Source organism: Misgurnus anguillicaudatus, chromosome 2 (genome assembly GCF_027580225.2).
Source record: "Misgurnus anguillicaudatus chromosome 2, ASM2758022v2, whole genome shotgun sequence".
NCBI lineage: Eukaryota > Metazoa > Chordata > Actinopteri > Cypriniformes > Cobitidae > Misgurnus > Misgurnus anguillicaudatus.
This window is the reverse complement of record NC_073338.2, coordinates 33,383,946-33,409,573: the sequence shown is the minus strand read 5'-3', so window position 1 is coordinate 33,409,573 and position 25,628 is coordinate 33,383,946. Positions and strand designations below refer to the sequence as shown.

The 25,628-nt window shown below is 35.7% G+C and overlaps 2 protein-coding genes across 2 annotated transcripts; one reads left to right on the top strand and one right to left on the bottom strand.

Annotated features, from left to right (window-relative positions):
* The first annotated feature begins 17,315 nt into the window (after positions 1-17,315).
* On the top strand, positions 17,316-19,206 carry c1ql3b (complement component 1, q subcomponent-like 3b). The gene is made up of 2 exons (XM_055202776.2): positions 17,316-18,181; positions 18,581-19,206. The coding sequence occupies exons 1-2, from the start codon at positions 17,621-17,623 to the stop codon at positions 18,758-18,760; spliced, it is 741 nt and encodes a 246-aa protein (XP_055058751.1). The 5' UTR covers positions 17,316-17,620; the 3' UTR covers positions 18,761-19,206.
* A 1,410-nt stretch (positions 19,207-20,616) lies between these two features.
* On the bottom strand, positions 20,617-23,793 carry pter (phosphotriesterase related). The gene is made up of 5 exons (XM_055202775.2): positions 23,539-23,793; positions 22,434-22,872; positions 22,074-22,339; positions 21,772-21,912; positions 20,617-21,147 (listed from the first exon to the last, which is right to left on the bottom strand). Exons 2-5 carry the CDS (start codon positions 22,863-22,865, stop codon positions 20,937-20,939), a joined length of 1,050 nt encoding a protein of 349 aa, XP_055058750.1. The 5' UTR covers positions 22,866-22,872; positions 23,539-23,793; the 3' UTR covers positions 20,617-20,936.
* Between the last annotated feature and the right edge of the window lie 1,835 nt (positions 23,794-25,628).

Genomic DNA, 25,628 nt, shown 5'->3' with positions numbered 1-25,628 from the left:
TAATCAAACTATGAAATAACACAAATGTAACTATTGGGATTATGTTGTGACAAAAATCGCAAATAGATCAAAGCTATGTTATATTAAGTAAGGAGTCACGCTCGGCCTAGAATGTGCAAAAATATATTTTTGTCAATTTTATTAAATACAATTTTTGTTTTAAATCAGAGAATCCTTTCATTGATTTTAGTGATCATCTGACGTATGGTTTTAAAATGTATTCTTAGTTTTGGATGTAGTCTATTAAAGAGCACCTATTACGTTTCTAAAAATGTGTATTTGGTGTAATACAATGTGTTTGTGTGGTTTATGTTTCAAAAAACACATTTTCCACATGTACATTATTGTTGCTTCTCTATGCCGTGCCTCCCTGAAACGCATTGATTTTGTACAAAGCTCATTGTTCTGAAAAGCGCAGTGTCCTCCGATTGGCCAGCTAATAAGAACGTTGAGATTGGCCTGAACACCTCTGACGTCAGGCGGGAATATGGTGCTCCTTACCATGTTTGGAAGATTAACTCACAATGCTTACAGGAGCTATATGTCCTGTTTTTCCTGTTTTTGAAGCTTTATGATTGTGTTTACAGTGCGCAAATAACGTGTTCATGTTTCACGTGTAAAAAAAGGCATTATTTTTCACACAATTTACTTATCTGTATAGCGCTGTTTTCACTGTCCGCAAAACAGGCTGATGTCTTCCTTGTTCTATGAAGTCCCTCTTTTAGAAATACATAACGAGTTCTGATTGTGTAGTTTGTTTAGTGAGTTGTAATTCGACAGCAGCTTAGCTTAGCAGTGCTGTTTGAGCTTAGCTGGTAACTGATGTATTCCTGTGGGCGGAGTTTAGTCAGAAACTCTTATTTTGACGACATTAAAGCAGGAAGTAGAGGGCTGTTGTCCAAACTGGCCATTCGCTGTAGGCTTTAAAAGGGGACTTCTGTTAAAGAAAATATATCGCCTAGCAGTGAAATCTGAGCTTTATAATTTTGCAGGTATTATTTATGCTCTAACAGCAACATTACACACTAACTAAAGTTTGAAAATGGGATCAGAAAGAACGGGACATTTAATATCGTCTGCGTTCTAAATCTCTAAAATGCTGCATTCAGATGCATGCATTTTAAGACAGAAAGACATCAAGGCACATCCGAATTCAGTGTTTGGTTTACATCCTGACTCCTGTGATACCTTCATTGTCTTGTCCCACAATGCTATGCATGTGTGTGCGCGGGGAATGTGATTGGTCAAGCCTGGTCGAGTAAAAAAAGAATGGCAGCCAATTAAGTTGTTGTATCACAAATTCTAGTCTAAATAAGGTTATATTTTCACTTTTTACACATTTGATTGCATTTCTAGTGAGAAATTAATTAGTATTGCAGTTTTCAAATATAGGATTTGTTATCACAAAGGCGCTCTCTGATTTCAAACCAAATTCCATTCCGAATGCATTTCCAGGAGCTGCCTTCATGCCGCTAAGGTCACGAGGCAGCGAGGCAACAAGTCAGCTGCCTTCGGTTTTGGACGCAGCCATCGTCTTTATCAATAAGAGTTGAATCTGATCCAGAAAATGCAGATGACCAAGCTGATCAATCAACTTTGCCCGCGTGGCTTGAGCAGGACGTAAAAGATTGGTAAGCTAAGGATACTAAAACATAAAACCATGTCTGCATTTGTTGTAGAAACGACAAATAGCAAGCGCTACTCTGCACTGCTCAAAACTCGTGTTTGAATCATGATTTAGTCAGTAATAAATTCTTTAAATATGAAAACATTGACTACTTACAGGCTGAGAGTCAGTAGCGGGCCGAATTATGATAATGACCGTCGTGTCCATGTCAACAGGTCTACTATTGCCTACAATCCTTGTGTTTGTTGTAGTCCAAGAAAAGAGATTTACGTTGGAAACGATAATTTGCGTCATTGTCAACTTTATCTTTTGCATATTGTCAACATGTACTAATACAAACCAAAGGAAATGTAAAATCGTGAATTGTATAATTGGTGCTCTAAAAGTATATTGGAGCTAAAGTTACTCAGGGAGGATTTCAAGATGGCCACTAATGGTCATCTTCACAGGTACCTCATTTCTAAAAACCTCCTATTTTATCCATTTATTTGTTTTCTGTTTTTGAGATCCACTTGCAAGTTAAAGGAGTTCGAGGCCTGATCTACTGTCTCTGCCCTCTGTCACACTGTGTTAGTGATGGTGAGGTAGAGCTGACTTTTTAATTAAGCGGCATCTTGTTTGTACCACCCGTCGTCTTTGTCTTTGCTCTTGACGGAAGTCTCTAAATGCTGCTTGTCTTTGCCTCTCGCTGATTGATCTTGATGCGCTTATCTTAACAGGGAGTGACAGCAGAGGCAGAGATGTAATCTGCCCGCTGCTCACAGATCAGTGTGCTGCGAGACACGATGTTCTGCACCTTTCAGTTCTTCTAATGAACATGTTTACATTTATGTTATCATCATACCAAAGTAACTTACAATAAAACCCCACCCAAGCTCCCACAAACACACTTCAAATTCTGTCTGTAGGTGACATCAAACAATATATGAAGAGTTTGGTTCCAAAACGCGATAAACGGCATTTTTGAAAAAAAAAATGAGTTACTGCCAAAATCAGTATAGTATTTAAAAGTAAATTCTTAATTTTTCGCAAAATCCAATATCCGCCATGTTATTCTGTCATCTTTTTTCCCTTTTTTCCCAAAACGCGATATACGGCACTCCTGCTTTTCTACAGAACGCAATAAATCCGCTCCACATATTACAGCGCACCATTCACGCAATGTAAACAAACAATGGCGGCACGTTGAATACACAGCATCCTAGTTTTCCTCATCTACTTTGTACTTCGTGATCAACAAACAAACAAAAGCAAAATAATACTTTAATGGCATTGATAAACCTGTGACGGTTTTCTGTGACGGGAAAGAAATGTAAGCCATCAACATCTAATAATTTACGTGAGAGGCACTATGGAGCCGACCGCATGTTCTCCCGACAGCATCAAGTTGCTCTCATGCTAACACATTGACCCCAGGAGATCTTATAAAAAACTTTCCATTATTTTACTTGAAATCAACGAAAATCGAGCAGGACCAAAACATTTTACAGCTGATTGCTGTCAAAAAAAGTTCAGCGACGACGTCAAGTATAACATGTCAACGTCAAGTTAATATGACAAAGTAAGTGTTTTGATTAATGCCATTAATGTTTTTTTAATCAGTGTATACCACTAGTCAACTAAATGAATATAACATGGCAAAGATGAACAAACATTTATATATTGATTCAATAGATTTATAGCATTTTGAAAAAAAAACTTGTCATGGATTTATTGCATTTTGTGGAAAAAATAATTCGTTTTGATAATAGATCTTTGAAAATCAAGTTATGGTTTGAATTTATTTTTTTATAACCTAAATATGCTATGTGAAAGTTTGTAACAGAAAATAGTGGTTTTCATCTTGTCACTTTCTTGGTATAGAAAACACATTTTTAGTCAAAATGGATTTATTGCGTTTTGGAACCAAACTCTTCATATATATATATATATATATATGGGCCATTCTACCGAATTCGTGCAAATTGCTGTCCCGGAACCAAAAAACTAATTTAAAAAGCAATAATGTAGGAAAATGTTTGATAATAAAAAAATATAAGCAAATACCAATCAAAACCCAAAGTAATATTTGAGGTAGCGGCAGGCTTTATATATAAAATATCATCATTTATATGGTGCTTTCAATTGAGAGGTGGTTGTCCCAAACCCCAAGGTCTGAATTTCAACATAGGAAAAAAAATATGAAATAATTTTTTGAATACTTTTGTTAATTAAAACCAAAAATATATTTATTGGATATTTTCAGTAAAAATCATGTAAAATCATGTAAAAAAAACAGTGTCCCGCATTTTCACGTCACTACCGAAACATTGCATAGTTTGGTCAATAATATAATAATGCTTTAAGCCACTCCCCTCCATTTTGAACCAGAAACTTTGTCTGTGCCTCTCTCCCTTGTGGTGACATGGTGAGTAGATCAGTCCCATGGTTTTGAAGTAAATGTGATCAAAAGTTTGGAAATCAGTGTGTGACATTTATGAATGTCACTACCGATCACACGTTTTCAATGATTAATTAAGTTTTTTTGATTTTTTCTACTGGTCATTTAGGTTTTACTCATGTTTCAATGTTGAGAACTGTGCTAGCTAACTACTTACTGATTAGTATCTTAGCAGTAGGATCAAAGTTAGCTTAAATCGTCACTACCGAAACAGTCACAACCGAAACATTTGTTGACATTTCGGTTGTGACGTGATTGTTTCGGTAGTGACAAAATGACACTTATTTCTTTATTTTAATAAATAAATAGAAACTTTCAAGTGCACATATATTCTTTTTCAGTACAAATAATTTGTTAGTCATATTTCTGTAATGTTGTACGTGATTTGACTAGGACTACAAACTAAGATAAAATGAACTAGGCCAGATTAATTTAATTAATTTCTTACAGTAGAAGCTTGACTCATTATTGATATAAATGAAGGCTATATGATTCTACCTCTGGTCTCTAGGAAAACTTTCTGCGCTAATTTAGTGGGACTTTGACTGATTGCTTTATATAAATGACATAACAGATAGCACTTATCAGTATCATTGTAAATTGACATGTCATTGTTAAGTGTAGACAGGGCAGGCTCACACTAATAATGTAAATGTAAATATCTTTGGTTAATTTGTAGAGATAGCTACAGAGAGAGAGGAATCACCAACATGCAAAGACGGAAAGATGAAAGTAGAGCGGACAGACTGAGAGAGCCTATTTTCTTGAGCCGATACTTCTTTTTCTCACTTAGTTTACTTGTAACATTTGGCATCATCGTGTCATTTTTATAAGTCTCCATTTAAAAAAGTAACATTTATTGAACTTAAAAAACTATATTTCTGTATGTAAATAATGCCGGAAAAACTCTGTGAACACAGCAGCCACTAATCGGCCAATGCAAATAAAACTCGCAAAAATCGGCCGATATATCGGTCTATCACTAGTTCTTTTATATGAAAATGTATTCAACCTACCTCAAATCAAATAAAAAATTAAGTTTACTTCAAACTCAAAAAAGTCAAACTCAGCAACAAGAGAATCAGTTAAGGAGGTTTAGAGAAGTTAGAATGTGTAATGGAAAAACAGGCACACATGTGTACACCAACATTACAGATGGACATGGGTGCACACACACCAAATTCTGTAGTTTATACTGTGGGCCTGAAGTTTTATATGGACATACATTGTCATCTTTTTCTCAAGAGATGTGAAAATCAACACAGCATCTTGTATCCCTTCAAGGTCTGAACTATCTGCCATCTCTTCAGCGTAATTTCAGTGCAAAGTGCTTTTATGTGTGTTGTGCTGTATGTTTTGACTGCATAATGCCAACCATTTTTGACTAACTGACTTTTTTTTACACAAAATATGGACAATCCAATATGGTCGTCACTACCGAGCATTTGAGGTCATGACCGAAACAAATAATGATCTGGAAAAATAAAATAGGTTTTGTTATCAGAAAAGATGACATAATTTTATTTAGTTAGATAAAAATTTAAACTCATGAATCCTTGAATTTGAAAACGGTATCAGTGCATGTATGGCAATTACAGAGAAATATTGCTTTCAAAATGCATTTAATTTGATGAACCACTCTTATAGTTTTGTTAAAATAATATTTCTAATCAATATAACCATGACACTGTTTTTAAAAAAATGTAAAAAATATATTTAGAAGGTTAATGTAAAGAAAATCAGAATAGGCTATTAAAAACCAAATTTTTATATCAAATGTTGTTGTGTTTCGGTAGTGACAAATTTTGGGACAGAGAAAACATTTCGAAACGGTATAAAAACATGCTAGGAAACTAAAGTGTCCAATCAGTAGATTAGTGTTCCTTAGATGTTCTACTATGTTTATGACTACAAAGCTTGAAGGAAAAAACACCCTTTTTTCAAGAAGTTTTGAAGTGTCAATTTGCACCAATTTGGTAGAATGGCCCATATATATATATATATATATATATATATATATATATATATATATATATATATATATATATATATATATATATATATATATATATATATATACAGTAACCTACTGTGCAAAAGTCTTAGGCCACCATCACCAGCTTTGTTGTTTTCGCAAAGTTTTAAAGGTGACATAGAATGATTGAACGGAGTATTTATCCTTGTTCTTTGATGTGACATGTTGACAAAAAATGTTTTGTTTGGGTCTGTAATGCCTTAGAAGCTTCCTAAAAACCTCTCTCAGATAGCTCTATTAGGGTGGGAGATTTTAAACAAGTGGTTTTGCACCTATTTGGCTCCCCCTACTGGCTTAACTTGCAATCTCATTACTGATTGGCTGACTTTGCTGCCACTCAAAAAATGTAGCCAATTATTTTAAAGTGGAGGGGCAGTTAGATGCCTGTGATGTCATAAGCATCAGTTTTTCAGATTGGGCTTTTTTCTGGCTGACATTTCTAAAAGAGGAATTTCTATGAGACTGAGATGTTTAGCATGTTTAGAACTTTTTGTATGTTTGTGAATGTGGGTAGACTACCATTATTCAACAAAGACAAGGTAAAAATGGTTTTTCATTCTCTGTCCCCTTTAATGTCCATCCGTATTTATTTTTCACTCTTTTTTTAAGATACACACAGGAAATATGTACACAAAATTAAAAACAAAACAAGTTTCAGGACTAAATGTCTTCTTCAGGCATTAGTCAGCATTTAGTGTGACCTCTCTTGGACCGAAACACATCTTGAGCTTTTTTGAGGAGACTGAAGTCCTGAAGTCATTCAGTTAGAATTAGAAATTAGGATTTAATTTCATTTAGGTTTAAGAGATCCTGCCGTTTCCTGCTATTGCTCAAGTGAAAGGGGAGTTTATCCTAAATACTTCACACTTCAGCTTATACTTTTTGTTTCCAATACTACATATGCATTTCCTGTATTTTCTGGTTGTATTCTAATTAAGAAACTGAGAAATAATGATATATGATTACTATACAATTGCAAAAACAACAAATCTAATGGTAGCATGTTGGACTAAGACTTCTGTACAGTGTATATTTCTGCAAAAAAATATTACATTTTCAAAAACATCTATGAAAACGACAATTCTGTCATCATTTACTTACTCTTAAATTCTGCCAAACCTGTATAAATTTGTCATTGTTCTGATGAACACAAAGGAAGATATTTTTAGGAATGTTTGTAACCAAATAGTTTTGGAACACCATTGACTTTCACAGTATTTCAACAGAATAATGACAAATTTATACAGGTTTTTGTAAACTATCCCTTTAATGTTTGATTCAGAAACGCAACGGTTTGAAATCATACACATTAGCCCACAAGATATTTGTTAGTTAACGTATAATTTATTGTAAGAATGTACGCAGCAGTTTTCCATTGTATAGAATCATTTTTTTTCTATTGTAATGTAAACTTGCAGCACATACGGCCCATGTGCAACCAAGTCGAAATCGTTTCATACGTGTATGAAAATGTTAAAACCCTGCAAAAACTCCAGACGATGTCTCAACCCCCATCATTCATCATTCTTTCTCACCTTTTAGTCACTCTTTTGCTTTCATTCCCATTCTCAGCATGGTTTCTTTAAACATTACAATTAAGCCGTGCATTTAGTCAGACTCTTGCCATTATGGGAATGAGCCCTCTAACAAACAGTCACGAAAAGCAAAATCGCAATCAGAAGCTCTATTGTTCACTGGGTTTCAAAAAACTGGCACCTCAGCCTCACACTCAAGTGTGTAATGGTGCGTAGTGTTTTTGCGAACTCGCATTGCAATTTGAGCCGCTCATATGTTTCCCATTGATCTTGTAGCAGAATAAAAGACTGGATGTGCTCAGAATGCTCATTTTGGAATCTCAACCAGACTTTGGACGAAAATAAATCTGTAATCTGTGGGCTCAGACTTTGTCATGGAAATTTCTTCCATACAAGGCACAAAAATGTTAAAGACCAATTCATTGAGCAGAACAAAAGTGCATGGGTTTTAATGCCCGTTGCTAGATTAAAGCTTTCTCTGTTATTCTCTGTACATGTTTTTCTATACCGTATATAACCTTCATCTATTTAAGAGTATCTGTTGCTCTGTTTGTGGCAGATTAGCAATGCTTCTCCTGTGTCATGGACAACAGAAGGAGAGAGACATGGTGAGAACGTGTGCCAGTCCTGAGCAGCTAACACCCAGTAGGGTCTCTGAGCATGATTACCCATTACATAACTGCAAACAACTCCAGTGGCCATAGATGCAAAACTCACAACAAGTTGTTGATAAAGATGTTTATTGTTTTTCATTACCTCTCCTTCAGCTGCATAAAGAGCTGCATAAAGACAGTATCTCAGATACCAAAGTACACTGCTAAGATTAAACCGTACTACTAGTGAGCCGAGTAAGGATGTAACGTATAAAAGAGAGTTCTAAGTTAAGCTAATGTCAGCTGACTCCCAAGAGGTTGAAAAAAACTCCTAGGAGAAAAACCCTTTAGGAATAAAGTCCTTGGGAGGAAAAACCTAGAGATCATTTTATGCATCTGTGCAAAGTTTCGCGGAAGGATAAAAATGTTAATTTAAAACAAATACGCCAATAAAATGTTTCAAATTCATATTTATGTCCGTTTTTTTTCTTATGTGACAAGTAGCCATGTAATAAGCGGGATAATGTAGAGGCAGCCGGTAGTTATCGGGAAAATAAGCCCCTTCAGTGTGATACAAGACCCTCCGCTTCGCGTCGGGTCCTGATCACACTGTCGGGGCTTATTTCCCGATAACTACCGGCTGCCTCTACATTATTCCTTACTTATACCACTGTTACCACAAACATTGCTCTGGTGCCTCTTTTTAAGACATTTTACAGGTTAGGTGTGTTGTGTGTGGTTTACAGAAAAATAATCAATACCCATGGAACATTTCTCAACCAATCAGAATGAAGCATTCCGCCCCATGGTATAAGTTAAAGGATAATTCCGGTATTTAACACTTTTTGTTTGTTTTGGATGAACTACATGGACACTGAAATTTTGACTATGGGTTGTGTCTTGAGTTTTTGACTCGTTTAGAAGCGTCTCTTGACTGCTTCAGAATTGAAGTCAAGGGCCATGCACAAACATGTCATTAAAACAACACTTAACATTCATTTTCAAAACTGAGCTACTCACCGAGTGGTTCGTGGTGTTCGTTGATGATTAAAAACAAGTAGTGTAGCAAAATACAGTTTCTGTCATGTTTTATTTAGCATTTTGTAAAATTTTATGTTTGTGCATGGCCCTTGACTTTCATTCTGAAGCAGTCAAGAGACGCTTCTAAACGAGTCAAAAAGTCAAGACACGACCCACTGTCAAAATTTCAGTGTCCATCACTGTAGTTCATCCAAAACAAACCAGAAATGAGACCCAAAGTATTAAATACCGGAATTATCCTTAATAAGAATAAATAAGAATAAAAAAATTTATTAAAAGGAAGCGGTCAGTGGTCACTGGTCAGACATCCGCTGGGCATCACTTATGCTGGATATGGTAGGCATCTTGAATATATATATAGTCACTTAATGATGCAGCATGGCACTGTGAAGCTCCTGTGTAGCTCAGTGGTAGAGCATTGCATTAGCAGTACATAAAGTCATGGGTTTAAAATTGAACCCAAGAAACACACATACTCATAAAAATGTATGAAATGTATAAAATTTAAGTTGAGGAGACCTGACTAAGACTGGTTTCTTCCATAGTTTATTTTCTGTTTCTGTCACCAGATGAAGTTTGGGTTCCTTGTTACTGTAACCTTTGGATACTGAGACATGGTTCTGATTTTAATAAAAATATTGATTGGATGAGAATGCTGTATTGTTCATAATTTATGTTAGCTAATGCATTAACTAATGTTAATGAATACAAATTTACTGATAAATGTGTGTAAAATGTTACCAATAAAAATGTGTGGAAAATGAAGAAATGCTAACCACACTCTCAGAAAAAAGGTAGGTACCTTTATTTTATTGGGGCAGTACATTTTAAGAAGGTCCTAATATGTATGATTTAGGTACCAACGTGTAGAGCAGTGTTTCCCAACAAGGGGGTTAGGGCCCACAGGGGTCCTCAGCAGATTTCCAAGGGGGCCTCAAGATGCCTTAAATTTTTTAAAAATTGGACAAAACAAGCATTAAAATAAACTAAAACAAGCAAAAAAAATGCCATTTTAGTAAAGAATATACATCTGTCTACTCATTCCAAGTTCTAATTTATTTAATGTGGAAAAAATGAGTGAGTGGGGGGGCCTTCAAATATTGTTGTGAGCAACTAGGGTGCCTTGAAGTGAAAAAGGTTGGCAACCACTGCCTTATAGGTACCAATATGTACATTTTAGAAATAAAAAATTACTTTTTTGAAAAGGTACCACCCCAGTGAACTTTTATACCTTCATGTACACTGTAAAAAAATTCAGTACAAATTACAGTCTTACTTGCAGCTGTTTGTAACTTACTGTAACTTACTTTAAATGTATGTTGTTTACTGGCAAGAGTTTGTTCAGAGTTAAATAAATATTAAATATTAACAAGCCTTTATCTTTACAGAATAAAACTATACAATAACAGCCTCATGCAAAGCATTCTGGGAACCAAAAATCATCATTAACATTTTTCTGTTTTTCCTTCAGATTTTGTTTCCCAGAATGCTTTGCTTGATGCTGTTATTTTAGTTTTACTCTGTAAAGACCTAATGTAAATGTTTAATGTTCATTTAGCTTTGACCAAAATGTTGCTAGTAAATAATATAAATTTAAATCTACAGTAAGTTACTGGCAAACAGCTGCAAGTAACACTGTATTTTCTACAGAATTTTTTTACAGTGTACCATTATTATGTGAGTGCAGATGTGCTCAGAAAATGATCTTGTTACCATGGTGACAAATCCATGTTTTATCAAGGTTATTCAATACTTTGTTTTCTTGCTGTCTGGGGAGTTTGCAAAGTAATTAATCCATACTAGACTAAATCTATTGATTAGAATTGGTAAACTGAAAGATTTGTCGATTGTGCCACAACACTCTCTACTACCCATATGTCTTTGTCAGCAAACTCAAAGATGTTCGCTTGTGTCTGATTATGTATTCAGAAAATGTAGATAATAATGAACGAGCAAATTTTAATGCAAAGAAATAAAGGGCAAATGACAAATGCAAAACTTGTGCGATCCCCTTACTTTTGATGGAGGTGGCGTTTAGCGGGTTTTATATGTTCATGTGCTTCAATTTTGGGGGGGCTGATTGATCTATGCATCGTCCTTTAAGCAAACGGTTACAAGGCTTGCCCTGTGGTTGCAAGCCAAAGACGTTTTCGTTCATTTCCCGAATCCATAAGCACACTTGCATATAGTGTAAAAATATATTGTAGTTATGTACGATCTGGCTGGTTATGTAACTATAGTTAATCATCCCTCGGCAGCAACGAGTGGCAGCCCAGCAAGAGGCCATGCTTTGAGGGGGTGATGGTGCGGTCGCACCTACTCTTCCTTTCTGTTCATCTGCTCTCTCCATTCTGGCTTAGGCCTGGTGCCACAGACCTGTAGAGTGAGAAACTTAACAAAGACCACAATAGAAACAATTAGAGCAAAAAAGGAGAGAGATGAAGCAGTAGAATAGAACGAGGAGGTCATGGCTCAGTATGGATGCAAGGATTTGGTCTCATTCAGACATAAGAGCATCAATGAGAGAATGGTTTTGGGTGATGTCTACCTAATGCATGTTCTTGGTTTTAAGATTTTTTTGTGTATGTAGTTTTTTAATCTTTGATAAAAATGCAATAAGTTCCTTTTTCTTAAAAATTATTTTGACATGATTTTGATTACAGAAATTTAGGTTCAACTATATTCTTGTATGGAACTTCCACATTTCATAAAAAAATTGGATGAATAAAATTAAGTCACATTCTGCATTTTTTCTTATTTAAAGGCGGGGTGCATGATCTCTGAAAGCCAATGTGGACATTTGAAATCACCTTAACAAAGACGCCCCTGCCACAATAGAATCAGGGGCCGGTTGCATAAACATAGCCGTGACATTAAGACTGCGTCATAAGAATGATTCTGACTAACTAGCAATTAGTTAGGGCTAATCAGTCTTATTATTTGGATTTAAATTAGACCAATCTACCTTTCTATGTAACATACTTAAAACAGTTATGATCAGTCTTGAAGAAAAAAATTCATGACTAACTTTTAAGACTAGTCTTTAAGTTTTATGCAACCGGCCACTGGACCTTCTTTTGATAGACCCGCCTCACACATATGCAACCCAAGCAACAATGTCGGTTAGTATACACGCCCTTCACTGCTGATTGGCTACAACTGTGTTTTGGTAGCCGACCTGACTGCCTTTTCCAAAGTGTTTTTTTAAAAAACCACGCACCCCGCCTTTAATATCATGTTTTGTTCGGAAAAAGTTACATCACAAAAGCAAAAATGTGTGGTAAGCAATAATTTAGGTTGACTTATGCATTTATGCTAAACTTAAACAGGATTAAATAAAAATGAAGGATAATAATAATAAATAAGGGAAATAATAGTAATAATAAACAAATAATAATAATAAATTAATTAAGTAAGTAATAATTGACGACGGGCCATTGAATTATAAGAAAATAATGCACACCAAGGTGGTAATGCGGCACGACGCGAAGCGGAGTCAATTATTCCCCTTATACCACGGTTACCACAAACATTGCTCTGGTGCCTATTTTTAAGACATTTGAAAAGATAGGTGTGCGGTTTACAGAAAAATAATCAACACCCATAGAACATTTCTCAGCCAATCAGAATGCAGCATTCAACAGACCCGTGGTCAACCCGTGGTATAATTAATAATAATAAACAATAATAATAATAATAATAATAAATAAATAATAATAAGTAAGGGAAATAAATTATAGAATAAAATTATAAATAACATTTATAACATTTGTGAACAATGTTGCAGTCTGGTTAGTGTCCTTCTTAAAGCCACATCCATATCCATGTCAAACAGTTCAAAGTGTGCTTGACATGCACACAGATTTAAATTCTTTTGTTAAAGATTTCTTTCAAGAATCCCTCAAAAATTCTTTAAAAAAAGCTTAAAGCTACAATTAATAAGGAAAATTTCTTCTTTACTAAATACCTTATGTCAGAGTTCATACTTATGACCTGTTAAAAGAAGTTAAGAAAAGAACAGTTATGAAAAATTGTCAACTTTAAACAATAACGTAAAACAGTAAAAAAGCAAATGTGTTTTTTAAAAGGATAATTATAGAGTTCATATGTGAAGGTGCGCCGCATTTATCGCTTAGCTGAAGGCTGTTGTTTTCCAAGTCTCATTTCATTTCTGCATCTGTTATATGTATTTCATGCACAAGATGACAGACGATAGACTGCAGATTGATGGCACAGTGTTGAGCTCATTAACCTCGCTCAGAAAAGCTTGATTCTGGTCAGTCTGCTGTGAGGATCTACGCACATGTTTTATTCAAGATATAGAAATCCTCAATCATCCATATGTCAGGAACAACAGTGACTGATGCACCGCTGGACCTGTCAGATTTTCAATCAACAAATAATTTTATTCAATGTTTAATTTTGCGGTATCTTCTCTTATTAAAGGCTTTAAATGTAATTTGTGCGACAAGAGACTGTAGGACAAAAACAAACAGCTTATTGGTGATAAGAAAACCTTTTTAAAATTAATTATTGGATTTAATTATAGTATTAGTTTAGGACAAACACGTCCTAACAGTGTATGGGTTTACTACATTTATAGATTTGGCAGATGCTTTTATCCTAAACAAAACCTCTATTGATCTTTTTTTAGTTTTACAATAAATTTACGTTTTAGTTCCAGTTTATTGTTTAAATGGTTTTAAGTTTAAAGTTATATCTTACACTATCTACAAGCAACTCATACTGTTTATTATTTTTTATCAAGTTTCATTAACTTTATTACAATTTTTATTTATGTTTCATTATGTTTATTATATGTTTTGTATTGTTTCGAAATAATAACTACAGTATATTTTGTGTTGTATCTATTTAAAAATAATCATTTGAATATATTATATAGAGCATTTTACATTGACTTGGACACATTTATATGTTTGCGTTTATGCATTTGGCAGATACTTTTATCCAAAGCCATTTTCAGTACATTAAATCTCTGAGTTCAAACCCATGCCTGTTGCATGGCTAATGCAATGCAATACTAATTGAGCTACTACAGGAACACAATATTGCTTCCCACTGAACCTTTTGGTTTGATCTTGTATTTTATCAAATTTGTTTTGTTGCATTTCTGTTCTGTCAGTCAAATGTTTTCAACAAAATGCCAGTGTAAACTTTATACCATAAGCCCATGAAAGTGGCAAAAAAAAGTGGTTTGGTGTTTTTTTTTGTCTGTTGGAGCACTGCTGGGCATCTGAAGATGGCAGGTGACTCATGATCACCAGTGATCGTCCAATCACGCTGAGTAAGCCCACAGAGCGTGCCAGCTGGAAGGGCCGAGACAGAACACAAGTCCTCATTGACTCATAGGTGTATGTGTGCACTGGTGCATCTGTGTGTCTGTCTGTGCAGGCTACATACAATACACGAGGTGTTGGAGCATGACATGAAAGCATTGGATCTCTTATGCAAACCTCTGACCGCACGTGCAAGAACACACTTTTTGAATATTATTAAATAATGCTTTATTCATCTTTTTTGTAACATGAAGACGAATGGGGCGGTTTCCTGGACAGAGCTTAGATCAATCCTGGACTAGGCCTTAATTATATTAGGACATTTAAGTAGTTTTTACAAACATACCTTACATAAAACTGGTGTGCATCTTGACACAAAACAATGACAATGATATTAAGATATGTTAGTACAAGGTGTGTTTAAACTAAGGCAGCTCAAACATGCATATTAGTCTGGGACTAGGATAAGCCCTGACCGGGAAACCGCCCCAGTAAAAGCAAACGGTGCTTAAGAGGCCTAAAAGTGGTTCACTGGCTTGTAATCATATGGGAACCATTTTAATGTAGCACCTGTGTAGAACCATTTGGTGCGGTGGTTGTTGCCAAACTTGTTGCCCTAAAAAATTTAAGTAATGATTACTTGAACAACTTGAGTGAAGTTTACTTAAACATATAAGTTGTAACAATTTTACGGTTGAATAGACTTAAAACTCCTCACCTGGATTAATTGACATTACTAGAAATTTGCAAGAAAACCCATTGCACTAAATAACATTAGTTTTTACACAGGGTAAAACTAAACAGGTTAAGTTATATTAACATAGAACATTTAGTTGGTGTAGCAGACAAATCAAGCTGCCATTTTTTTATCCTTTATATTACTTTCGGTGTTATAAATGGTATAACACACAATTCATTACTGACTTTCATTCAATCATTGAATACATTTGTTTCTCCATAGAAACTCACACAAAACTGTGTTTTTCACATGCATTGTCAATACTGTGGAGAAAAATACACTAAAATGTTCTGAACAGGTTTTTTATGTCCGGAAACACTGATCACCTGAACGGTGACTTAACAAATTTATCATTTACAACAAAACAACATCAATAATATAAAAGCTTAAACCTATATGACACTTTATTAACAAATATTAAGTATTTTATCAGTTTTTATTATGTGAAAAAGCTGAAAATAATCAAAATATTCAGGCGCAAAGGATTATGGGTATTCCTCACAACATGAACTAATCATTTTAAGTTCAGTGTACTTGAATGTTTTAGTTTAATTGATTTTGTACGCTTAAAATTTAAATGAACTATACTTGTTAAATCCAAAACTCAAAATATTAAGTGATGTTTACTTCATTGTTTAAGTAAAGGCTATATCTGGGTTAATAGTGTGCTTTTATGTGTAAATCTACTGGACGCCTAAGATCCTCTAGTCAGAATCTGCTGAAGGTTCCCAGTTCAGGGTAAAAAAACTAAGGGAGCTTTTGCCAGTCTGTCCCAAACTATGGAATAGTGTACCATTACTTATAACGGAAATTACTAATGGGTCTTTGTTTAAAACAACCATTAAATTATACTTATTAGAGAATGCTCATAATCTGAGTTTGTCACTTGCTGCTTTCTGTCAAAGTTTTCTTTTTTATATTATTCAATGCCTTTGTGTGTGGTTTTATGTATTTATTTATTTTATTGGATATGTACAGTACTATGGTCAACATCAATAAATTTAGCACCAATTTTTTTGTCGTTGTTATAAATCGTGCCATTAGGCTCCTCTCTCATTAACACACAGTGAATGTCCAAAAAGTGAGAGCATCTTTCAGATATATTGATATTAGTATTGAAGATGACACTGTGTTGAACTTCTTTAGGTGCTCCATCACTCTGGATTATACCTGTACAATGAAGTTTGGAAAGGGAGACCTGGAGGAGCTCTAAGAAGATGTACTTCATTCCGAATTTAAACATAATGGGGCGGTTTCCCGGGCAGGGATTAGACTAGTCCTGGACTAAAATAAATGTAAAAGCCGTCCAAACGGAAAACAACATGCACTAACATATCTTAAAATACATCAGTGCCCTTTATTTTGCCTCAAAATGCACAGTATTGTTTTGTTTTAGTAAGGTATGTTTGTTAAAACTAGTTATATTTCCTAATTAAACTAAGGCCTAGTCCTGTTTTAAGCTAATCCCTGTCTGGGAAACCACTCCAATATGATACAATGCCTTTGATGAAGATTAGTAATAACTTAAGTGAAATATTTTTTTTTATTTGCTACACTGTCCTAGCAGTGTTCATCAGAAAAGGAAGACAGTAGGTGATATTGTGTTGGGTCATATGACAGAAATCTGCTTAATGTCCAATGCCTTCAGCTCTAGTCTGTAGGCTACATTGTATACAGTGACCTTATTCATTGCCTAACCAACCAGTCCCAGGATTATTTATAATTTAGATATACTGTGTGAAGTCAACAGTTCAAACAGTCCTAGCGGATTAACCACAGGTGTATTGTACAGTAGTAGGCCTATATGATATTGTGTGTTCCACTAACAACCAAAATGTGGTAAATATCCTATTTCTATAAAATTTCGTAATAGAAAATCTGTATAAACTCTAGATATAAAATGTCAAAACTGCTATTGAATGAAACTTTAAATCTTTTCAATGATCTCTCTCTCTTTCACACACACACACGCACACACACACACACGGTTGTCTGTCCCTCCCACCTTCAGGTGTGATATCAGGGATGCGGTGCATTCTCATCCACACTTCTCTTTCCATCGAGTCTCATTCTTCTTCTCTTCAAACTTAAGAACGCTCAGATGAAGTTCATGAAATAACATCATATTTTGTTTAGAGAGTTAACTTACTCTCAATAAGGGTTAATAATTTAAAGTTTAGCTCTTTTGTTTTGGTATATATTTTTTACGCACGGAGCAAGATTGCGCTCAAGTCGCAGCGCGAGGCGCGCCCGGTGCTGTCGAGGCTGGGCGCGAGAGCGCGGGTCATCGCCACGGGCGTGCTGGGCGTTGTCATGGTGCTGGTGTTGGTCATCCTCATCCCGGTCTTGGTCAGCGCAGCGGGATCAGACGCGCGGTACGAGATGCTCGGCGCGTGTCGCATGGTGTGCGATCCATACGGAACCAAGTCTCCATCCTCAGACGATCCCCGCGATAACCGCTTAGTTCAGTCCCCACCAACTTTTATTCGGGGTGCGAAAGGAGAGCCAGGGCGTTCAGGAAGAATCGGCCAGAGGGGTTTGCCGGGTCCGCCCGGGCCACCTGGTCCACCGGGGGCCATCGGAGAACCAGGACCACCCGGATTACCCGGTGCGCCGGGAGTCACAGGTGTCATAAGCGCGGCGACGTACAGCACCATCCCCAGGATCGCCTTTTACGCGGGACTCAAGAAGCAGCACGAGGGCTACGAAGTGCTCAAGTTTGATGATGTGGTCACCAACTTGGGCAATCACTATGACCCCTCGTCCGGAAAATTCACCTGCTCCATCCCGGGGATCTATTTTTTCGTGTACCATGTATTGATGAGAGGTGGTGATGGGACGAGCATGTGGGCTGATCTGTGTAAGAATAACCAGGTATGCAAAATAAATCCATCTGTCACAAGGTGTGACAGACATTCATTCACTTAATCTTTCATTCATTGTTATACTAGTCTACACATATAGTATAGTGTGCATTATAAAAATATATATTTTTTGAAAACATATTGTGCACTTCTGGAGACGCACCAAACTGAAAAAATAGTGTCAGAACTATATGCTCACTACAGTGGACAAAAATATATATTTTATCTAGTGGTCCTGTAGCTCAATGGTAAAGCATTTGTGGGTTCAATTCCAAGAAACACACATACTAATAAAATACCTTGCATGCACTGTAAGTCGCTTTAGGTAAAAGCATCTGCCAAATGAAAACAACGTAATGCATAAATGTCTCTCTGTCTCATATGAACCATCATTCATTTATTTTTGCAGGTGCGTGCAAGTGCAATAGCACAGGATGCAGATCAGAACTACGACTACGCCAGCAATAGTGTGATATTACATCTGGAGCCAGGAGATGAGATCTACATTAAACTAGATGGGGGCAAAGCACATGGTGGAAACAACAACAAATACAGCACATTTTCAGGTTTCATGGTCTACGCTGATTAATGCCTGTGCTATGAACTGCGCTTTCAGATGTATCTCGTTTTGATGTCACCAAGTAATGAAAATATGGTCCATGTCAGCGTAAAGGTTCAGACTTGCTCACTGGAATGACTGAATGATCACACCACCTGAAGCATGACGTGAACATGTTAGTTTTTAGATAATCACTGTGATTTTAAAACATCTCAACAAGGCTGGTGATTTTAGTAGATTTATTGAGATCAAGCAGTGAAAGCAGAAAATCGTTTGACATCTTCATTCCATATGTGCCTAAATTACACTGGGTTGAAGAGGATGAAGCTGGCATAGTTGAGATTTGTAAGTTCTCATTGCACGCACATGAAACGGCTCAATTTCATTCAGTTTTATATGAATGCTTTCATTTACGTTGTCACTGTCAAGTATGTGCAGTGTCATTGAACAAATTGTGAATAAAATATATTCTATGATTTGTATGCGTGAATACATTTTTTTTAAACTCAAGCTACAAAAGTTAGTCATAAATGTGCAATTACACCACTTAACAAAGACAAATCTATGAAATATAACTAGTTCATTAACAGCTGAGGGAATTATTTTAATACAAAATTAGTATTTTAAGTTATCTATTTGTCATTAACTGGAATTAGTTTTAAGGCACTACACTATAACGATGACTATACTAAATATTGTGGTTGCCACCTGTAGCCTATCCACAAAGTAAATAATTTTAATTTTTAAAGGATTTAAAAAATGTAAACTGTACATTTTAATGATAAAAGCTCTATGTAAGTAAAAAGAGTAAAAATCATCAAAGTTCAGGATGTCTCGCACAGCACATTTTTTTATATTAGCATGCTGTTACACAGACATAAAGCAACTGACAGTATCATTATTTTACTTGAGGTGTCAGTGTGAGTGGCCACCTGCTCTGAAGAATACTCATTTGTCTGTCCTCTACAATGACCTGTCATATTGCATGTCTTCCAATTAATAAATGTCCTGTGAAACATCTGGCTTGATCAGACAAGGCAAGTAGTCTTATGTTTAGGCACCTCAAAACTAAGAAAAAGTTGTTTTAAAGCAGTGCTTCTCAAATAGTGGGGCGGGACCCCTAGGGGGGGCTCGAAGCGACACCAGGGGGGCACGCGAGACCCCGGGGAAAATACTTTTTCAGGAAGTGATTTTTTTGCACTGTCACTTAAAGACATTACACCCCAATCACGCTGATAAGCCGCTTGAGTTTTTATTATTATTAATGATTATATTTAATTTAATTTTTCAGTATCAAATGTTCAAAAAATATTATACTTTAAATAAGGATTGTTTTTTTTCAGGCAAATTGATGCATTTTAAGTCTTTTTTGTTACAGACTAAAAAACAATGTTAATAAAGTTATTCTTTGTTGTAAGTTGATCGATATTTCTATTTTTGTGTTTTCTTTAATGTTAATAAGGATACAATGTTTTGCAGATGTGTCATTTTATAGACAAATTATACTATTTACAGTCGCTGCGGAGAGTTGGGGGGCGCGAAATGTTTACTTCTTCCTAGGGGGGGCGTGACAGAAAATAATTGAGAATCACAAAAGGCATAAGGGTACATTAAGGCATTGTATTGCCATTAACTGGATGAGTGTTGCTACTACACAAAATTTTGAATAAACCTCGTTTTTCAAAAAAGGACTCTTTAGAAAGATTTTGACACTGTTACAAAGTCAGCAAAATGTAGCATTGTTTTCAAATTATTAGTGCTCCGTTCTTCTTCAGACTCATAATTAAATATTCAACTAAATTTTTTTCACTTATAGCTGGTTCCACGAGTTTAATATTCCTATTTAATTCTTTCCTCGTGTAATTTCCAAACATATAAAAGGAATGCACATTCAAACATCATTTTTTTACATCATTTCTTAATTTAGCCTCTTTTGTGGTGAGGGACATTATAGAATCAAAATATTTGATTTAAAAAAAGACCTAAAAGTGAATATTAAAAAAATCAAAGTTCAAATAATAATATACATTACATATTCTTTTAAAACTGCCTCTAAGTAATTATTTCAATTCTATAATCTGAAACAGAATTCTCCGCTTATCAATTATTAATATTCAAATTTTAATATTAATAATAATTTTCCTGTCAAAACAAATCAGAGATCTTTGGTCTCCTTATTTGGAGGTTAAACATTTTATGGCAATTCTTATTTAAATGTCAGCCAGTGCTTCGGATTGTCAATAAGTATTTTGTCCACCTGGTTCTGAGTGATACCGCGAGACAGCATTTTGGGAACAATATTTTTCAGGATGTGGGAGTAGCCATGGCCGCCATATTTGGTTAGACGATTCTTGGTGTGAATATCATGGGCAATGAGGAGTCTGTCTTCATAACCTTCCTTGATCAGAAAAGCCAGGCTGTGGAAACAAGACAATTATTCTCACATATAGAGTAGATATAACAAATCCAGTGGCGGCCGGTGACTTATTTATTCGAGTGCACGCGATGCGAAGTTCGTCATAACATGTCTGTAGCCCGTCATGTGTGCGGTTCTTAATTTCAAAATGTGTGTTCTGTGCGTCGAAAGATCCTGTGTGCAGCACGTGTCTTGTCAAAATAAGTGCCTGCTGCAGACGCGTCTAAAGGGTTTGTGATAAAAGAGACGCTTGCGTTTGCCAGATACTCACATAATCTCATGCATAATCAGAGTTTACTGTTAAGGAAGTGTCTTGTGTGTATTTTGTGAATGTGAGCATCTCTTTAATCATAAACGGTTTTGACGCGTGTGCAGCAGGCACTTGTTTTGGCAGGACACGTGATGCACATGGTTCACATGACGCAACAAACGCATATTTTGAAAACGCAAGCAACACACATGACACACCGAACACATATTTTGAATTTGTGCCCCACGGATGAACAGTCACGAGCCGCCACTGAACAAATCACACATTAACGTCTTCATCTCATAATTCAATATTTACAAAGTTTCACTTCACACAAATTTGCAACAATGAACAAAATAAGAGGAAGGTACTGACAATTGAACTCTCAGGCTATCACTGGGCATGTCAACGTTAAGATTGAAGGGGTAGTTCAGCATCTCGGTGCCAAAAAGGTCATATTCAAGATAGCTCCCCATCTTTGCAAACTCCAGCAGCTCTCCATGATCAAACATGGTCCTGTAGAAAAACCCAATGTATTAATGATGCCATATTAAGTATTTCCTTAATACATTTTTTAAATAAACTAAAGGAGACAAATGTGGAATAACAGAGGTGTAAGGTTGTAAGGACGGTGATCATACATGAAACCTTCTTTGGTATGCAGATGCTCTCCTCACCTGTCAAGATGAGACATGACTGTTTTGGAGATGTCTCCACCTGCTTCTTGCAGAATGCGGATGACCTCCGCGGGAGCAGCTTCGTTTCGGCCAGGGTGGATGATGACTGGGCAGCCAAGCTGAGTCTGAGCGTGGGCGCTGGCTCGAAGGACCTTCTTCTCACTCTCTGTGATTGGCCAGCTAGTACCGATCTCTCCAATCACACCACAGCGAATGTCTGTACCGTCTGCTCCATGGAGCACCTCACTGACAATGATGTCAGTAAGCTTGAAAAAAGATTAAGCAATGGGGAACAAATTAATTTTTTCTGAAATAAAAGATTTAAGTAATAAGGAAGGATTTGGTGATGTAGTCACAAACCTTCTCAACCGTCATCTTTTTGGTCTCATCAGAGTGCGTCACATCCAGATAGTACCCAGCTCCAGCTATAATATGCACACCCGTGTCCTTGGCTAACTGGCGTAGAACGGGCAGATTTCGTGCAATTCCCGTAGTGGTATTCTCCACTATGGTGCCTCCCCCTGCTTTACGATAACACAGCAACTCTTCTTTAACCGCCTCGGTCTCCTGATTCAACAGCAGGTTCTCTCTGTGGCTGTATGGATTTTGCTGCAACCAGTGAATATTTTTCATCTCAATAGGAGCTGTGGCCATTGCCTCATCTCCTGGCGCCGGGGGAACATGGCTGCACTCGAACGTCATTGTAAGGTGTTCGTGGGTCATGGTGCGGCCCAGCCGATCAGGCTCGATCAGACCCAGCACCGTCTGGACCTTGCCGCTCTGCTCAGACATGGTTCAGCTAAAGATGGCCGTTGAACAAAAAGAGAAAAGAACATCAAAACATTCAACAATTACATACAGAAAATATATTACACTTATATTTATGCATTTAACAGATCCAGGTTCAATATATACATTTTACTACACATACTTACTAGGGATCAAGTTCAAGTTGCTAACATAATGTGCAACCAATGTGCAGAAGTCATCAAGCATAACATCCTACTAAAATGAGTTAATCTGAACATTTTGTTTTTTAAAGATTCCTTTTCTCTAGTAAAATGAGGATAAATCACAGACCACAGTGCATGCTTCTTAAACTGTAAACTAATCTAGAAATCATCTATTTTGTTAATGGGTGAACCGCTTTGGTGGTTTGAACTTTGGTTTACTGCACTTTAAGCAGCTCACTGTACTTCAAACTATGGATTGATTAAGTAAAATAAGTTGCTGTACATGCAAACAAATACATGTATATAAACGTATAAGGTTACACGCGCTGTCGAGACAGTCATTATTGATATATTTACATGCACGTAATGCATCATGTTCACAGAAAGCAAGTATAAACAATTCATAACTGTGCTGTTTAGCAGTGACAGATGTTAAATCACACAATGAAAACTTGAAAAACTTAAAAATGATTAATTGAAAACATTAAAGGAATTAAGCAAAGGGACTAAACCTGTCCTTCGGATAAGTTCAAGTTCCAGCCTGCAGAAGTAGCAATCGAGCACAGATCTCTCGCGATGTTTAAGGCTGATTGTATCGCGAGATATGAGATGACACTAAATGCTTTGTTTTTTTATTCTGCATTAAATTATATAAACAAAACTTTATATCCACTACGTATTTTATAAATATGTTAGCGTGTAGAAGTTAAATGCAGAAGTTCGCTGCATTGCAAGCTCTATGTGTTTCCTGCGTGCAGCATGTTTACAATGAAAGGCCACGCCCCTTTATGTTGAATGACCTTTAGAAAGAGAGTTCTGACAACGGAAGTCCAAAAAGCTCGGCTGTCACGTTATTTATAGACTTTTTTGAAAGTTTTTTTTTATTATTACAAATACAAACAAAACAGGTTCAATACAGAATCTTGTTACAAATCTAACTCTATATCTTAGAAGATACATATATAAAGAATAGAAGAACATGGGGCATGGTATACAAGGCAAAGAAGAGAAAAAAGAAAATACATATTCAAAAGAAACGAAATCAAAAGGGCAATTATTTAATAAGAATATTTATAAAATAGGCCAGTTTCACTGCATTATTACACAGTGATAAAGACTTATAAAAAAGTTTCTAGTCATTTCTCCAATGAGTTATGTTAGGATTTAATTTGAAAAAAAAAAAACATTTACATTCAACATTTGATATCATTAATTATTAGATTCATTGAATTCCTTTGGACACAAATAATTGTATAAGGTCCAGCCAGATTTATAGAGACTTCGTTTAGTTCCTAGAAGCTCATCATTATTAAATTAGAGGCAAAGAGTTGTGATTTTTTAAGTAATAGTCAAAAAAAAAAAAAAACATCGATTTATAATATTTATATATCACACCAATATTTTTATTTAGTTCTATCAACAATGTTGTTCGACAAATTATCAGATGCTGACATGTGCCTTGTTATACCAACATCTTTAAATGCATTATACTGTGTAGTATGTAAGCTTATAATGTTTATGCATGTTTATAATGTACAATTGACTGTGTGCTGTCTATATATCTTGTGCCTGTTTGATTTATAAATATACAAAGAACAAGAGAAAATAAGCTTCATAAGGCACGTTTAATTTATTGTTAATTATAATAATACCTTGCACGCTCAGTGTTGTTTTCTGTTGTTAATATGAATATATCTGATAGGAAATGCCATCTTCATCACTTGACGTGGTATGCATTTTATTAATTCAAGTAAAATATTTTATTGCATTTAATTTCATTAACCAGCAGAATCACACACAAAAACACCCATATATATTATGTACCGCCATCGCATTTAATACCCTTTTTTAATTACACAACAATGGATGAATTTACATTAAGAAAGTGAAATTTACCATTAAAAGACTGTTTGTGGTTTGTTATGTGTTGCTAACATTATCCTCAGCCTGTCCTGACCCGTTTTCTACTAACATCCCCCAAATTTACAAATTACACAATTAACTAAATAAAATCCCCCTAAATGTACTAATTTAATGAGAAATAATTACAAAGCATTGTTGAACAAAGAACATGTAGTGCTACAATCTTATTTTTTAAACATCTTGGGGTGGTTTCCCGGACGGGGATTAGCTTAAGCCATGACTAGGCCTTAGTTTAATTAGGATATATAACTAGTTTTAACAAACATGCCTTGCTAAAAACATTACTTGTGTGCATTTTGAGCAAAAACAAAGGGCACTGATGTATTTTAAGATATGTCAGTGCAAGTTGTTGTCAGTTTGGACAGTCTTACATTTATTTTAGTCTAGGATAATTCTAATCCTTGTCCGGGAAACCGCCCCCTTAAGTCTTGAAACTTTTAAAGTCCATCACATTGCTGCAACTCTATGCTGCAACTCTATGGTGCTGACAGTAACTTCCGGCAACTCGGCTCCATGATCCGCCATTGCTGTAAAAAAAATGGTTCCATTGGAAATTTTCCTTTGAAAATTTAATGAAATGGCTATTGTTTATAACTTTGCTAAATTTAATAATAATATTTCCCCCTTGTGCACCTTTTGTCATCAGGCTGATGAGACAATCCTTCATTTATTTTGGGAA

Coding starts and splice junctions, on each gene's coding strand:
- c1ql3b (XM_055202776.2), top strand. CDS start 17,621: ATGGTGCTGGTGTTGGTCATCCTCATCCCGGTCTTGGTCAGCGCAGCG. Junction 18,182..18,580: donor ATCTGTGTAAGAATAACCAG/GTATGCAAAATA, acceptor TTATTTTTGCAG/GTGCGTGCAAGTGCAATAGC.
- pter (XM_055202775.2), bottom strand. CDS start 22,865: ATGTCTGAGCAGAGCGGCAAGGTCCAGACGGTGCTGGGTCTGATCGAG. Junction 22,340..22,433: donor AAAAGATGACGGTTGAGAAG/GTTTGTGACTAC, acceptor TCTTTTTTCAAG/CTTACTGACATCATTGTCAG. Junction 21,148..21,771: donor GATAGCCTGAGAGTTCAATT/GTCAGTACCTTC, acceptor TTGTTTCCACAG/CCTGGCTTTTCTGATCAAGG.